Genomic DNA, 15697 nt, shown 5'->3' with positions numbered 1-15697 from the left:
TCTCAAACTCCTGACCTCGTGATCTGCCTGCCTCGGCCTCCTAAAGTGCTGGGATTGTAGGCGTGAGCCACCATGCCTGGCCAGCTTCTTGATTTTTTTTTAATGTATGGTTACTAATTTAGCCTTCTGATGTTCTTTGTGAAGTTTTCTGGATTTTTTTTTTTTTTAAATGGAGTCTCGCTCTTTCGTTCAGGCTGGAGTGCAGTGGCACGATCTTGGCTCACTGCAAGCTCCACCACCCAGGTTCACGCCATTCTCCTTCCTTAGCCTCCCAAGCAGCTGGGACTACAGGCACCTGCCACCATGCCCGGCTAATTTTTTTTGTATTTTTGTTAGAGAAGGGGTTTCACTGTGTTAGCCAGGATAGTCTTGATCTCCTGACCTTGTGGTCCACCTGCCTTGGCCTCCCAAAGTGCTGGGATTACAGGCGTGAGCCCCGTGCCCAGCTGGTTTTGTATTTTTAAATATAGACAATTATTTTGTTTCTAAGCCACAAAAACCTTTAGAACAGGCTGTTAATTGATGTGTTCCACACATTATAGGTTTCAGTGAAATAAATTGCAGTTGGAATTTGATTTAATTTTTAAAAATTTTATTTTTTAAAATGAACAAACAGTAAAATTGACTTTTTGTTTGGTTTACATGCCCATGCATTTTAACAAATGTATAGATTTTGAACCACTCCCACTGCCAGGATGCAGAACAGTTCTATAACATCATGATCTAAGTTTTAACAGATTTTTCAATATGGTCACATCTTTAACATTTTAATCTTGTCCTCTATCTTCAGGTTATTTTTGGATAAACGGTTGTAATATTTTAAAAATAATTATTTTTGACTTGCTTTGTATTTACTATGTCATACAGTTAGCTGTTTAACCAGTTTTTTTTTCCCTCTCAATTAAAGGGTATATTAAGTCAGAGTCAGGATAAATCACTTCGGAGAATTGCAGAATTAAGAGAGGTAAGTTTCGGTGATGAGTATTTTGAAAATAGTAATTAAATCTCATATTTATCAGAACTGTTGTATGTCCTAGGGTAGTTTCATATGCATCTCATTAGTTATACAAATAACTAACGAGTCCAGCCTCCAAGACCAGAGGGTCAGTTCTTAAAGTTTTTATTTGTATGATTTTTCTAAGATACGTTGTCGGAATTAATGAAATAAGGTCTTAGCAACAGAATATCATTTGTCTGCATGAACAGTCAGCGTCAACTTCCAAGGGTTAACTGGGTTCTTCTGTTAAGTATTTCAGGCTTCTTTTTGTTTTTCCTAACCATCAGTCTTTTTTATAAAATAAATTATGTTTATTGTAATTTTTAGGGGGTGAGTAATTTTTCATAGCAGACTGTTTGAATTCCTTAATGTCTTCCCGCGGGCCATGTGTACGCACTTGCCATCGGAGTAGGCAAGACCACTCCTGGTTTGACTCGCTGTCTCAAATTATTTTGTAATGAGTACCTGTTGACTTTTGGGGTTCTCCTGCTGTCAGGTCCATCTGATACCTTGTTGCTTCCCTCTGCTTTCTCCTATACAGATCCCAACAATTGCATATTTTACTGCTATTGGTGCTTTCTCTCCACTGATTTATATTGTTTGTTGAAGAATGTCTTGTTACCTATTTTTGTTATGAATGTTCTTCATGGGTTTTTGTTACTTTCTGGTAATTCGTTAACGAAACTAGTATTATTTTGAGAAGTTTGAAACAGGTAGCTTTAGGACAAATCCAAGTAAGTTTAATGTTTTAGGTATTGTAACTGTGTAATTTATCAGTCCAAGATACAGATTTAAAAAGTATAGATAGCCTTAAAAGGGTCAGGTAAATTAATAAATCTATAAATAGTAATTGAGAAAAGCTAGTTTATTTGTGGGAGGAGACAAAGAAGAAAAACAAGGGAGTATAGATTAGGATGATACCATCAATATAGCCATATTGTCCCATAGAATATTCTTTGTTGTTATTGTCAATGACAGACTATTACGTGAATTAACAATCAGAATTAATCATATAGGAATTTCATGTATTATATCACTAAAGTTTTATTCTTATTCCTATCATGTTTGATTTCTAGTCTCTTGCAATATTTTTTATGTAGCCAAATCACTGAATTTTTGTGATATAAAAGAAAGATTATATAATTTACCACAATTCCTAAATAAATTCTTTAAAACATTCTAAACATGACTTTGAAAACCAGGCTAATTTACTTTTGTTATACTGACAAGACCAAGCATTTGCGTCAGTAATACAAATAATTACAGATGTCCTTTATTAATGAAAATTTGTGTAACTTCTTTTGGATTAATAACTTAGAAAAATGTATACCCACTTTGGAAGTTATAGAGAAGGAACAAAACCTTAACTCCTGGTCTGCCCAAGATTCTGGTTTTCTAGTTGGACTGGGAATGTGTTAGTACTCAGAAGAGTATGCATGGGGGTTAGGCGTATGCAACAAAGGGGTTGTGGAAAGTGAGAAAATGATAGCTAGGGTATCCTCTTTTGTTTCTCCTGCTTTATATTAATAGAAAGAAAGTGCTTTTAGCAGCTGAAAGCCCCTTTGCTTTTGCTAGAGGGGCAAATAATACGGCATTTCTACCCAAAAGATTTTTCTGTTGAGCTAATATCTTTTTGCTTAACATTTCTTTTTTACTTGTCTTGTATTTTGGGAATAAATGAAGGGTGTTAATGATAGGTGTCTTGTATTTCTGGTGAGAAATTAAATGCCCATGTTTTATGCAGTTAATGATTAGATACACATAGTAATGGAGAGCAGGCATGTTTAAAATTCAGAGAGTGTACATTAGAGATTAGGCATCAGGTTTTGATGCCTAAAACCTGATAAATCCTCTTTAAAACATTCGCATTATTTAAATATGCATTGAATAAAGAGACAGGAATACCTCTTTATAATGTTATTACATCTGGAAATACAGGAATACCTGTTTTTTTTCCTTCCTATGCTCAGTCCTTCTCCACTAGGAGCCCTCGTCTGAGGCAGCTATACTCAAGAAAATACAGCTGAATGGGAAACACATCTACTTTATTCATAGATGAGTAAGCACCCATGTGATTGCTGGCTGTTAGTAAAGATAGGCCTCCTATCTATTCTCCAATTTAAATTATAGAACCAGCATTCCTTGGCAACATCAAATGGGGAAAGAAAAAGAATTGACTTTGCTAGCAGGCCCCAGCCTTACTCATCTACTCAGTTGCAGCTATTGAGGGACTTAGAAAAACTGTGAGAGAGCTCACTGGCTAAAAAGCATGCCTTGTCATGCTTGTCTGTGGTAAAATGCATTTGTGTTGACCTTCCAAAGAGGGTGGAGCTCTGTGAGCACTCTGAATGCTGCCAGTTAGATTTGCAACTCTACCTAAATTTTTTAGGAGCTGGTGAAATATTGGGGGCAAAGACCACAGGTAAGGGAATGTGGAACTAAAGGGCCTATTTTAACTTTCCTGTCTAAATCCATAATTTTATGCAGTAACTTTGTCTTCCTCTATTAGGAAATATTAATACTTATCAGAATCACAGATTGAAGAATGTGTTGTTGTTGTTTTTTAATCCACCTACATGTGTTAGTTTTCTAATTACCACCAACTTAATGGCTTCACACAGCACAAATACATTATGTTGGAAGTTTGATCCAAGCCTCACTGGGCTAACATATTGACAAAATAGTGTATAGGTAGCCGGGAGAGGGAGAAGGGGACATGATTAAATGATGCTCCCTTGTATCAGAGAACTTTGTCTAGATGAAGAAATGAAAACGTGCAAAATCTGAAAACTATAGTATAAATCGAGGAGTGATTTTTGGTTTGTTTTTTGTTTTGGTGGGCTGTTAGGACCGCTCTGTAACAGAGCCGAGCATGAAAGGTAGGTTGTAGGAAATTATTCGGAAGAAATGAATTTTACCTTCCAGTTCCTTCCAGAAGTGGGGGAGAAGGGAGTTGTCATAGGGCCACTAACTGTTGTATTTCGGAATAAAGACATCAGGAATAAGCACCCAGATTCTTTTATTGGCATTATTTCATTAAAGAAGTTGTGGCTGGGCACAGTGGCTCCTGGGCACAGTGGCTCACACCTATGCCTGTAATCCCAGCACTTTGGGAGGCTGAGGCGGGTGGATCACGAGGTCAAGAGATTGAGACCTTCCTGGCTGACATAGTGAAACCCTGTCTCTACTAAAAATAACAAAAATTAGCTGGATGTGGTGGCATGCACCTGTAGTCCCAGCTACTCAGGAGGCTGAGGCAGGAGAATCACTTGAACTTGGGAGGTGGAGTTTGGCAGTGAGCCTAGATTGCACCGCTGCACTTCAGCCTGGTGACAGCGAGACTCCATCTAAAAAAAAAAAAAAAAAGTTGTTTTAGTACCAAAGCAATTAGGAAGGACATGTTCCCAGGACAAAGTAACAGCTACTTACATGAAAGGAATTTAGATCTAAGAAAATCTCTCCACATTGGCTTTTGTTTCTTATTTCACTATGGATCTCTGAAAACTTTATTTAGGACATGACCAGCATTTGGAGACTACTGCCGTGGGAATGTCAAGTCAGGAGACATTTGTGAGAGGAAAAGTAAAAAATATGCTTGGAGATGTTGGGGCAACGTGGGTGTTGGGCAGAATAGGGAACACTTATAAGTGTACCAGATAGTGCCTCAGTGTTTTGCTGGGGCAGTTCTCAGTGTTTTGAGAATTAATAAGTTTGAAACAATGTAAGAAGAGGGAGTTGCTTATAAGTCTTTGAAAATATTGTTTGAGGAAAATTTTTCTAGCAAATGTGTGAGGGATGGATTAAATTACAGGAGGACTTGAGGTAAGGAATCTGTCTAGAAGGCTAGTGAAGGAAATTAACTATCACAAGCTTGTCCAACCTGCAGCCCATGGCCTGCATGCAGCCCAGGACGGCTTTGAATGCTGCCCAGCACAAATTTGTGAACTTCCTTAAAACATTGTGAGGTTTTTTTTTTGTGATTTTTTTTTTTTTTAAATGCTCATCAGCTATAGTTGGTGTATTTTATGTGTGGCCCAAGACAATTCTTTTTCTTCCAGTGTGGCCTAGGGAAGCTAAAAGATTGGACATCCCTGATCTAAAGTTTTAGACACCTGGACTCTGGTTATAGTTATGGTAAAAGATAGGATTTAAACATTCTAGAAAAAGTAATAAAAAGTATTGATTATATGCAGGGATTAACAAAGATAAGTAAAATGTGACTTTGAATATTTTGAGTTTAGGGAACTAGTGAAGTATAGGAATCCCAGAATGATAAAGGAGTGTTTGATATTTCCATATGCTAACCTCTGGCATTCTAAGGGAGAAACATAGAAGACACAAGATTGAATCCAGAGGGCTGGAAGGAATCAGTGAAGGACAAAGAGGAAACTGTAATTGACAGGAATGTAGCCAAGAGCCCTAAAGCCATGGTCAGCAGATATAGCCAAGAAAAGCTTCCATAGGTGATTTTGTCATTGTGCGAATACCACAGAGTGTTCTTTCAAAAACTTAGATGGTATAACCTACTATATACCTAGGCAATATTGTATTGTTTATTGTTCCTAAGCTATAAGCCTGTACAGCATGTTACTGTACTGAATTCTGTAGACAGTTGTAACATAATGGTATTTGTATATCCAAGTCTATTTAAACATAGAAAAAGCACAGTAAAAATACGTTATTATAATATTATGAAAGCACCGTCGTATATGTGGTCTGTCATTTTCCAGAATGTTGTTACGTGGTATGTGAGTATACCTAAAATGAAAGGGTGATTACTGGTGGCTGGTATTGCAGAGAGATAAAAATAAGTGGATTTGGTTAGGAAGGCTTGATGACCTAAAGAAAGCAGCATTTTAACTAATTGCAGGGACTAGAAATTTCATTTTACAGATGAGAAAGCATTTGGTTTGACTATCAGACACTTTCATATATTGGAGGAGGAAGACTCTACTGGCTGTTTGGTATATAATAATTTGGTTTCAGATCAAATGAATATAATATAATACAAGTAGTAAGAGTCTCAAAGTTTTACTTTTATCTTCAGTAATTTTTTTTTTTTTTGGGAGACCACGCCTTGTTCTGTCACCCAGGCTAGAGTGCAGTGGCAAGCCTCAATTCACTGCAACCTCTGCCCCCAAGTGGTTCTCCTGCCTCAGCTTCCCGAGTAGCTGGGACCACAGATGCCTGCCACCACACCCAGCTCATTTTTGCATATTTAGTAGAGATGGGGTTTCACCATGTTGGCCAGGCTGGTCTCGAACTCCTGACCTCAAGTGATCCACCCTCCTCGGCCTCCCAAAGTGTGGGATTACAGGTATGAGCCACCGCACCTGGCCTATCTTAAGTGATTATTTATTTTCTCCACATTATTATCAATGCAGCCATCATTACAGCTCCAGAAAGTATACATTTTTCTTCTTGGATCTTCACATTCTTTAAGGAACAAAATCATTTGTTGATGCAAATGTTTTAAATAATGTTAATGTTTTACATGCTGATTATTCTCTAATTATTGTCGCTGATACCTTAAGGGAAATGTAAATCTGTATTCGACATGTTTTTAAATTTTGAAAACTTTAAGTTTATATTTTTTGTTTTATACTGAAAATTGCCTGTAAATCGTTTTGTTTTAGGAGCTCCAGATGGACCAGCAGGCAAAGAAACATCTCCAAGAGGAGTTTGATGCATCTTTAGAGGAGAAAGATCAATATATCAGTGTTCTCCAAACTCAGGTAAAAGAATAAAAGAAAAAGTATGGAATTTTTTGGATAAGGAAAAATAGAGGGGGTTTGATTTGGATATCTGCAAGGTTCCAAAAGTTTTTTCTTTTTTAAGACCTATTTTTAAAACTTTTTGCTTTCCTCAATTTTTTAATTTTTAATTTTTTTTTTTTTGAGACAGGGTCTTGCTCTTTTACCCCGGCTGCAGTGCAGTGGCATGATCATAGCTTACTGCAATCTCAAATTCCTGGACTCAAGCAATCCTCCAACCTCTGCCTCCAGAGTGGCTGGGACTACAGGCATATGCCACCGTGCCCAGCTAATTTTTAAAATTTTTTGTAGAGATGGGGTCTCACTCTGTTGCCCAGGCTGGTCTCAAACTCCTGGGCTCAAGCGATCCTTCCGCCCTGGCCTCACAAAGTGTTGGGATTATAGGCATGAGCCACCACTCCTAGCTCCTCAGTTAATGTTAAGGATATTTTTTTATTTATTGTATCTTTTGACTAACTGCATAATAATAATAGCAAATACAAAAACCGACTGTATTGGGAGTAAACTTTTTGTTTTATTTTCCCCCACTTTAGTAAGAAGAGTATCCTTTAATCCATCCTCTCTCTGTTTTAAAGAAAATACAATAAGCTGTCTACATTGATGTGTTTTGTATGTGTGGATTCAACCAACTGGATAGAAATATTTAGGGGGAAAAAACCATGTGTAGTGAACATGTAGACTTTTTTTCTTGTCATTATTTTCTAAAATATATATAGTATAACAACTATTTGCATAGCATTTTCATTATTTAGGTAGTTTATGTAATCTAGGGATGATTTAAAGTATACTGGAGGATGTATGCAGGCTATATGCAAATACTACACCATTTTATATAATGGACTTGAGCTCCTGCAAATTTTGGTATTGACAGGGAATCCTGGAACCAATCCCCCACAGATACCAAGGGACAATTGTACTACTCCCATAGTTTTTTTTGGCTTTTTTCTAATGAAGCACATTTATATTAGGTTTCTCTGCTGAAACAACGATTACGAAATGGCCCGATGAATGTTGATGTACTGAAACCACTTCCTCAGCTGGAACCACAGGCTGAATTCTTGACTAAAGAAGAGAATCCAGAGAGTGATGTAGAGCCAGTAGGTAAGCTTCATTTTGTCAGAAGGTTAATTTAAAAACTAGAGGAGGGCCGGGCTCCTTGGCTCACAGCTGTATTCCCAACACTTCGGGAGGCCATTGTGGGAGGATCGCTTGAGTTCAGGAGTTTGAGACCAGCCTGGGCAACATAGAGAAAACCCTTCTCCACAAGAAAAAAAAACGAAAATGAAACCCCAAGAAAACCTAGAGGAGGATTTTGAGAGATTCCAGGATGTGAGCTGATAGATGTGGGCTGAGGTAGAAATGTCCGTGTTCCTAATAGTTTCAGGAAGATGCAAGGGTTTTTTTTTTTGTTTGTTTGTTTTTGGTTCTTTGTTATTTAGGAGAAAATAAGTGTTTTTTTTTTGTTTGTTTATTTGAGGTGGTGTCTCACTCTGTTGCCTAGGCTGGAGTGCAGTGGCATGATCTCGGCTCACTGCAACCTCTGTCTCCTGGGTTCAAGTGATTCTCCTGCGTCATCCTCCTGAGTAGCTGGGATTACAAGTGTGCATCACCACGCCTGGCTAATTTTTGTATTTTCAGTAGAGACAGGCTTTCACCATGTTGGCCAGGCTGGTCTCAAACTCCTAATCTCAAGTAATCTGCCTGCCTCCGCCTCCCAAAATATTGGGATTACAGGCGCAAGTCACTGTGCCCAACCAAAATAATTGTTTTACTATGCAAAAATGTCATAGTCTGTGAGTAACACCACATTTTCATTGTAATTGAAATTCATTTATTATGCTACACTCTTTTATTAATAGCAGTAGCTAGATGTCATATGAACAGGCCAGTTCTGCTTACATGCTAATAAATGTGCTATGTGTAATTGTTTGGATATTTTCGTTTTTAAATAATATTGCTTAAATATTTCTATATTCATAGATATTTGTATTTGTCCTATTTCCTATTAATTGCTTTTTAACTGGAAAAAGAAGAAATAGCTATATTTTGTCTTAAAATTCAGTTATAGCCTTCTTTGCTTTGAGGCTTGGAGGTATATACGCAATAAAATTCTCATCTTTTATTTCCTAGCTTTTTCTTTCAAAGGGACTTAGGATAAACTTGGAGTAAGTAGTTGAGCAGTTAACTGTCTGAGCAGCCAGCCTGTGGTGGGGTGGTGGGGCGGGGGGTCGTTCCCGAAATTCGCCAAACATGTGGAAACTTCAGACTCATAAATGTAAAGTGATGGAGAAAGCTGCACTTACCAGACTTCTCTCAGAAAGATGTTAGAATGTGGTTGGAAAGAACATTATACTTTATTCATCCTTTTGGGAGGTGAGCTAAGACACATAATTTTGAATAACAAAAGATGATTATCAAACTGTCATTTTATGGAGGGTGGATTCAGTTAACGACTACTGTGCCATTCTGAATGGGGTTGAACCACAAAGAGGTGAATTCACTACTAAGCTTCTTCAGATAAAGATTAAACAACTAATACTAAGTAGAGTTTTGGAAGAGTGCCAGTTTATTAGCTGACTAGGGTTGTCCCTTCTTCATCTGACTAAGAGTATAGCAGAATGTTGGTGTAAGAATACACTCCTGGCTGGGCATGGTGGCTCTCGGCTGTAATCCCAGCACTTTGGGAGGCTGAGGCAGGCGGATTGCCTGAGGTCGGGAGTTCGAGACTAGTCTGGCCCACATGGTGAAACCCCATCTCTACTAAAAATAAAAAAAATTAGCCGGACGTGGTGGCATGCACCTGTAATCCCAGCTACTCGGGAGGCTGAGGCAGGGGAATTGTTTGAACCAGGGAGATGGAGGTTGCAGTGCGCTGAGATCACGTCACTGCACTCCAGCCTGGGTGGCAGAGCAAGGCTCCGTCTCAAAAAAAAGAAAAAAAAGGAATACACTCCTGTGTACTAATGGACTGTTACTGGAGCACCCTTATATTTGTAACTGCCCAATGGGTTCACCTTGCCCACTGCCTGGACAGAGCTGATTTATCAAGACAGGGGAATTGCAGTAGAGAAAGAGTAATTCACACAGAGCCGACTGCACGTGACCGGAGTTTTTTTTTACTCAAATTAGTCTCGCCAAGCATTTGCGGATCCGAGTTTTTAAGGACAATTTAGTGGATGTGGGGAAGCCAGTGAGCCAGGAGTGCTGATTGTTCAGGTCAGAGATGATATCATAGGTAGTCAAAGCTGTCTTCTTATGCTGAGTCACTTCCTGGGTGAGAGCCACAAGATCAGATGAGCCAATTTATCGATCTGGGTGTTGCCAGCTGATCCATCAAGTGCAGGGTCTGCAAAATATCTCAAGCAGTGATATTAGGAGCCGTTTAGTGGTGGTCAGAATCTTGTGGCCTTCGGCTGCATGACTCCTAAATGATAATTTCTAATCTTTTGGCTAATTTGTTAGTCCTACAAAGGCAGTCTAGTCCCCAGGCAAGAAGGAGGTTTGTTTGGGAAATGGCTTTTATTGTCTTTATTTTAAACTATAAGTTCTCCCAAAGTTAGTTCGGCCTACACTCAGGAACGAACAATGACAGCTTAAAGGTTAGAACCAAGATGGAGTCAGTTAGGTTAGATCTCTTTCACTGTCTCAGTCTTAATTTTCCAAAGGCAGTTTCATATTCCTTACTGATGGCCCCTCCTTATGCTGCTTTATTGTTAGTGGAAGATGGAACTTCTGCTAAAACACTGGAAACACTCCAGCAAAGAGTTAAGCGTCAAGAGAACCTACTTAAGCGTTGTAAGGAAACAATTCAGTCACATAAGGAACAATGTACACTATTAACTAGTGAAAAAGAAGCTCTGCAAGAACAACTGGATGAAAGACTTCAAGAACTAGAAAAGATAAAGGTAAAAGAGCAGATGAGTTTTGTTCTAATTTAATGCTGTAAAGTTAGATCCACAGGCTCCACAGCATGGCTTGTACCTCCGGGAAAGGAGAGTGGATGGAAAGGACATTCTTGTTTGCCCTGGCCTACGTAACACTTATTATACCTTGAGACTTCCTGTGTACTTTTCTCCTTCTACACTGTAACATGTATATAAATTTGATAAATGTTTAGAGTTCTCAAATGAGAAGAAGCTTTATTAGAGATGGAAATGAATTTCAAAATTTTTTTTAGGACCTTCATATGGCTGAGAAGACTAAACTTATCACTCAGTTACGTGATGCAAAGAACTTAATTGAACAGCTTGAACAAGATAAGGTAAAACAACAAATCCTATGATACTAAAATTTGTCAAGAGGTCCCAACATTTACTCTTGGAAACAGTTGGAAACATTCATGCTTGTTTCTATTTTCCAAAATTATTGCAGCTTTTTCCATGAAAAATCTTTTTAATTTCTAGATTTATGTAACTACTAGCATTAGTTTTGTATCGTGTGAAACTGATTCTCTGATTTCTTGATCCCAGTCAGCATTTTGATTTGTAGACTAGAATAACTGTTGCAAAGTAAGTTTATATTTATAGTACATAACTACTTTACAGAGAAAAGTTAAATTATTTATAGTTAAGGCATTCTAAATGTGAATGATATCAGTATGTTCTTTCAAATAATATGGAAACAGATTAATCTCTCAGATAAGTTGCCTAAAAAATAAATAAGGGGCTGGGCACAGTGTCTCATCCCTTTAATCTCAGTACTTTGGAGACTGAGGCAGGAGGATTGCTTGAAACCAGAAATTCAAGATCAACCTGGGCAGTAAAGCAAGACCCCCTCTCTACAAAAAGTAAAAAATTAGCTGGGTATGTTGGTATATGCCTGTGGTCCCAGCTACTCGGGAGGCTGAGGCAGGAGGATTGCTTGAGCCCAGAAGTAAGAGGCTGCAGGGAGCTATGATCACACTACTGTACTGCAGCCTGGGTGACCGGGTGAGACCCTGTCTCTTAAAAAAACAAAAAGTAAATAAGTGATAATGTATATATTAGCATAAATAACAATTTCTACAAATAAATTTTAGAATGTGTAGGTGAGATTGGAGGATTGAGGAAGGAATGAGTCTTACCTTTGGTAGTTTGGAGTTGGAGCAGCAGCTATAGCTATGCAGCAAAGACAGCCAGAAAATTCATGGGTTAACAGTTTTGACCTAAGTCTTTCAATCCCAAGTCCTTGGGTCCTTTTTCTAAGCAGCTCCCAGTTTGTTCCATACCATCCACCAGTTTCTTTAATATGCTGGGTTATCACTACAGTATTTTAAGTGGTCATGTAATTAAGAACATGTCAGAACTGTCGTGCTGTTAAAATGTATTGGCAGTCTTTTTCATCCTTTTGATAATATTGCTTTGCTAGATTATAAACTTCTTGAGGGCCTATTTAAAATTTTTTTTTTATTACTAAGAACTTAAAACATTTACAAAAGAAAAGCTGCTAAAATGAATTTCTGTGAACCCACCACCCATCTTCAACAGTTAACATCTCATGACTAATCTCGTTTCATCTGTACCTTCTCAACTCTCATTGTCCTACTCATCCCAGAATTGTTTTAGAGCAAATCCAAGAAATTTTATCATTTTTTTCCCAAAAGTATTTTAGTATATCTTTAAAATAAAAGATGTTATTTTTACAATAATACAACCACATTATCATGATCACATCTAAAAATTTCATAATTTTTTAATATGACCTGCTATCTAGTCAGTTTCAGATTTTCTCTAGTCTCTCATATATTTTTTTATGAATCAGGGTCCTCATAAAGTTTTTTCATTGCAATTGGTTGGTATGACTCTCAAGATTGCTTTTAATTTCAAGGTTCGATTATTTTCTCTCCTTCTCTTTCCACTATATTTTGGTTTTTGAAGAAACTGAAGTCCCATGATTTTGTTTTGAGATTTCATATAACAGTGTCTTACTTACCTGGTTGTTATCTTTCTATCTCTCCATTAATATTAGCCACCTGGAAGAGTCATACTCTAAAGTAAGGGTTGGCAAACCCTGTGGAGAGGGTGCTAATCTTAAGACCATGAAATAGTTGTCACAAAGTCTGAACATTTTTTCAACAGACAAGTGAACCACCTCATTTTTTGTTAGTCCTAAATGACTTTTTTACTTCATACAATTTGGTTATCTTTTTCCGCTGCTGAGCTCCATTTCTAGTGTAGATTATCCAGAAAGAGGGAACAGAAGTAACTAGCAAGTTGGAGGAATGGGGATGCCTTACTGAGCAAAGTAAGGAGTAGTGGTGATACCAGAGACAGTCACAGGAAGAAAGAGAAAAACCAGGTAGACGTGCCCTGGGATTTTGCTTTATCCCGTGTGGCAGCAGGCACCTTCCATTCTCAGTCTCTGGGGTTATCCCCATGTTATAGCACAGATCAATACTTGTAGTTTATTGTAGCATCAAGCCAAGTTCAGAAGACTATATTTTGTTCATTATAAACTGTTTACTAAGACAGATAGCACATTTGTAGAAAGGTTATAAATTAAATATTTTAAGTAGTAATGGTTTAATGCATTAAGGGTTAAACTATTAAAATTTTTTAATGTAAAAAAATACCCTGTTATGCTAGGTAATAGGATTAGAGCAGAAAACAGATCTCAGTTTATGAAGTACTGAAATAATTGTTACGCTGTACTTAGCAAGAAATATTTTTTTCTGCCTTTTATTTTTAATTTTTTTTGAGATGGAGTCTCGCTCTGTCACCCAGGCTGGAGTGCAATGGCATGATCTCAGCTCACTTCAACCTCTGCCCCCTGGGTTCAAGCAATTCTCCTGCCTCAGTCTCCTGAGTAGCTGGGATTACAGGCATGTGCCACCACGCCTGGCTAATTTTTGTGTTTTTAGTAGAGACAGGGTTTCGCCATGTTGGCCAGGCTGGTATCGAACTCCTGACCTCAGGCCATCCACCCTGCTTGGCCTCCCAAAGTGCTGGGATTACAGACATGAGCCACCATGCTCGGCCTTTTTCTGCCTTTTAAATTAAGTTTTATCTGTGCTGTTGATGCAGTTTTGTTATGCAAATGTTTTAGAGTCTTCACTTCTATTCAGGGAATGGTAATCGCAGAGACAAAACGCCAGATGCATGAAACACTGGAAATGAAAGAAGAAGAAATTGCTCAACTCCGTAGTCGCATCAAACAGATGACTACCCAGGGAGAGGAATTACGGGAACAGAAAGAAAAGTCCGAAAGAGCTGGTAAGAACTTGAGGGTTACTTGTTTTATGTTAGAACTCAAAAGTTATTTAAAGTGCTTGACCAGTATTTTTAAAAAATGAGTTAAATATTGATAAAAATTCTTAACTGTAGATGCTCCTAATAAGACACCCATCTGCTTATTAGAGGAGGCAGAGGTTGGCAAACTATGGCCTGTGGGCCAGATCCAGCCCACGGCCTGTTTATGTACGGCCCTTAGGCTAAGGATGACTTTTAAATTTTTAAATAGTTGAAGAGAAGAAAAATATATGACAGAGATCGGATGTGATCTACAAAACCTAAAATATTTATCATCTGGCCCCGTACAGAAAATGTTTGCTGACAGAGTATCAAAATCCACATTTAAAATTTTAGAACTTCCCAGTAAGGTACAGCATGGTATTTATTAAATAATTGTTACCTTATATTTGCTTTAGGGTAAACAAAAAGTATAAGTTATAGTCTGCTTTTAAGGAGAATAATGAGCACTTTAGTGTTAATAGCATGTTTTGACACAATAAATGCTGGGCTATAAAGTACAGAACCCAGCATAGTATTCAACAAGGTACAAAACTGACTAAAGCTAGGAAAGGAGGGATGTTTGAAAGGGGGAGGGCAGGATGAACTGTGCCTTCATATCAGGGAAGATGTGAATTTTGAATTGGACCTCAAATAATGAATAGAATGGGCCTAACAAGAGAGGTGTGGGCAGCACACATTTCAGATGCTACAATGCCATGAACAGGCACAGTGATCATAGTGGGTGTGTGAATCAGCTGAAAACCATTCTTGCTGAAGTGGGAAATGCAGTTGGATTGTAAAGGAACTGACTATTGAAATCTTAAAAGGTAGGTAGCTGAGTTTAGACTTTGATATACAAAGTAACAGGAAGCCAGTAATAGGAAGGCATAGTATGATGGGAGCTAGGGTTTTACATAGAAAATAAATGAAATAGGAAGTCAAACTTAGAAGCAAAGACAGAAATCCAGATTTGAGGGACTGTGAGCTTTGGCCACCTTGCTAGGATGGTGGTTCTGGGAAGGAGAAGAAAGAATCTATAGAATTTGGTATCTGATCAACTCAGGGAGGCAGAAGAAAAGTAAGGACTCTAAGTCAACTCCAAAGTTTTAAGCTTAGGACACTTAATGAATAGTAGTGTGGAATTAGAATAGGAAATCTAAATGGGGAAGTTGAGAATTGGAGTGAAATGATGGGTTTGTTTAGATACATTGAATTTGAGCCAGTCATGAACTTTTCAAATGGAATTGAGTTGCAGGAATTTGGAAATAACAAACTGGAACATCTTTCAGGAGTCGTCAGCCTAGGCTTGAAACCTGTGTTTAAATCTCTAGGAGAGGCTGATTTCTACAAAAGGTTAAGTTTTACAGTAGTAGTAATAGTCGTGGTAGTAACAGCAGCAGCTGCTTCTACTGACACTTATTTAGCACTTGTTGCTGCTACTACTACTGCTGCTACTATTGTTAATACTGCTGCTAGCCATTGGTTTGCTTGTATTTACTTGTGTTGCATCCTCACAAGTGTGTGAAATAATACTGTTATCTTCATTTTACAAATAAGCAAACCTAAGAATGTAGAAGTTAAGTAATTTACCCACATTTATGCACAGAGGGTAAGTATATACTCAAGATTTAATCCAGGCATTGTGACTCAGGTCTGCGCTCTTAACCATACAGAGGTCTTGAGTTTGGCAATGAGACATAAATGAGAAAAAAAAAAAA

At 37.9% G+C, this 15697-nt stretch overlaps 1 protein-coding gene across 8 annotated transcripts in view; it reads left to right on the top strand.

Moving 5' to 3' along the window:
* The window catches only part of GOLGA4 (golgin A4), a 116241-nt gene that overhangs the window by 39257 nt on the left and 61287 nt on the right, over nucleotides 1-15697 (top strand). For all 8 annotated transcript variants that reach the window (XM_073023360.1, XM_007971784.3, XM_037988457.2 and 5 more), the window contains 6 exons: nucleotides 908-964; nucleotides 6634-6732; nucleotides 7740-7872; nucleotides 10489-10676; nucleotides 10949-11032; nucleotides 13814-13961. In XM_073023360.1, the coding sequence (XP_072879461.1) occupies nucleotides 908-964; nucleotides 6634-6732; nucleotides 7740-7872; nucleotides 10489-10676; nucleotides 10949-11032; nucleotides 13814-13961 (709 nt within the window). The remainder of the gene's footprint in view (nucleotides 1-907; nucleotides 965-6633; nucleotides 6733-7739; nucleotides 7873-10488; nucleotides 10677-10948; nucleotides 11033-13813; nucleotides 13962-15697) is intronic.

Source organism: Chlorocebus sabaeus, chromosome 15 (assembly GCF_047675955.1).
Source record: "Chlorocebus sabaeus isolate Y175 chromosome 15, mChlSab1.0.hap1, whole genome shotgun sequence".
NCBI lineage: Eukaryota > Metazoa > Chordata > Mammalia > Primates > Cercopithecidae > Chlorocebus > Chlorocebus sabaeus.
Note: the sequence above shows the minus strand (reverse complement) of the source record. Positions and strands in the feature narration are given on the sequence as shown.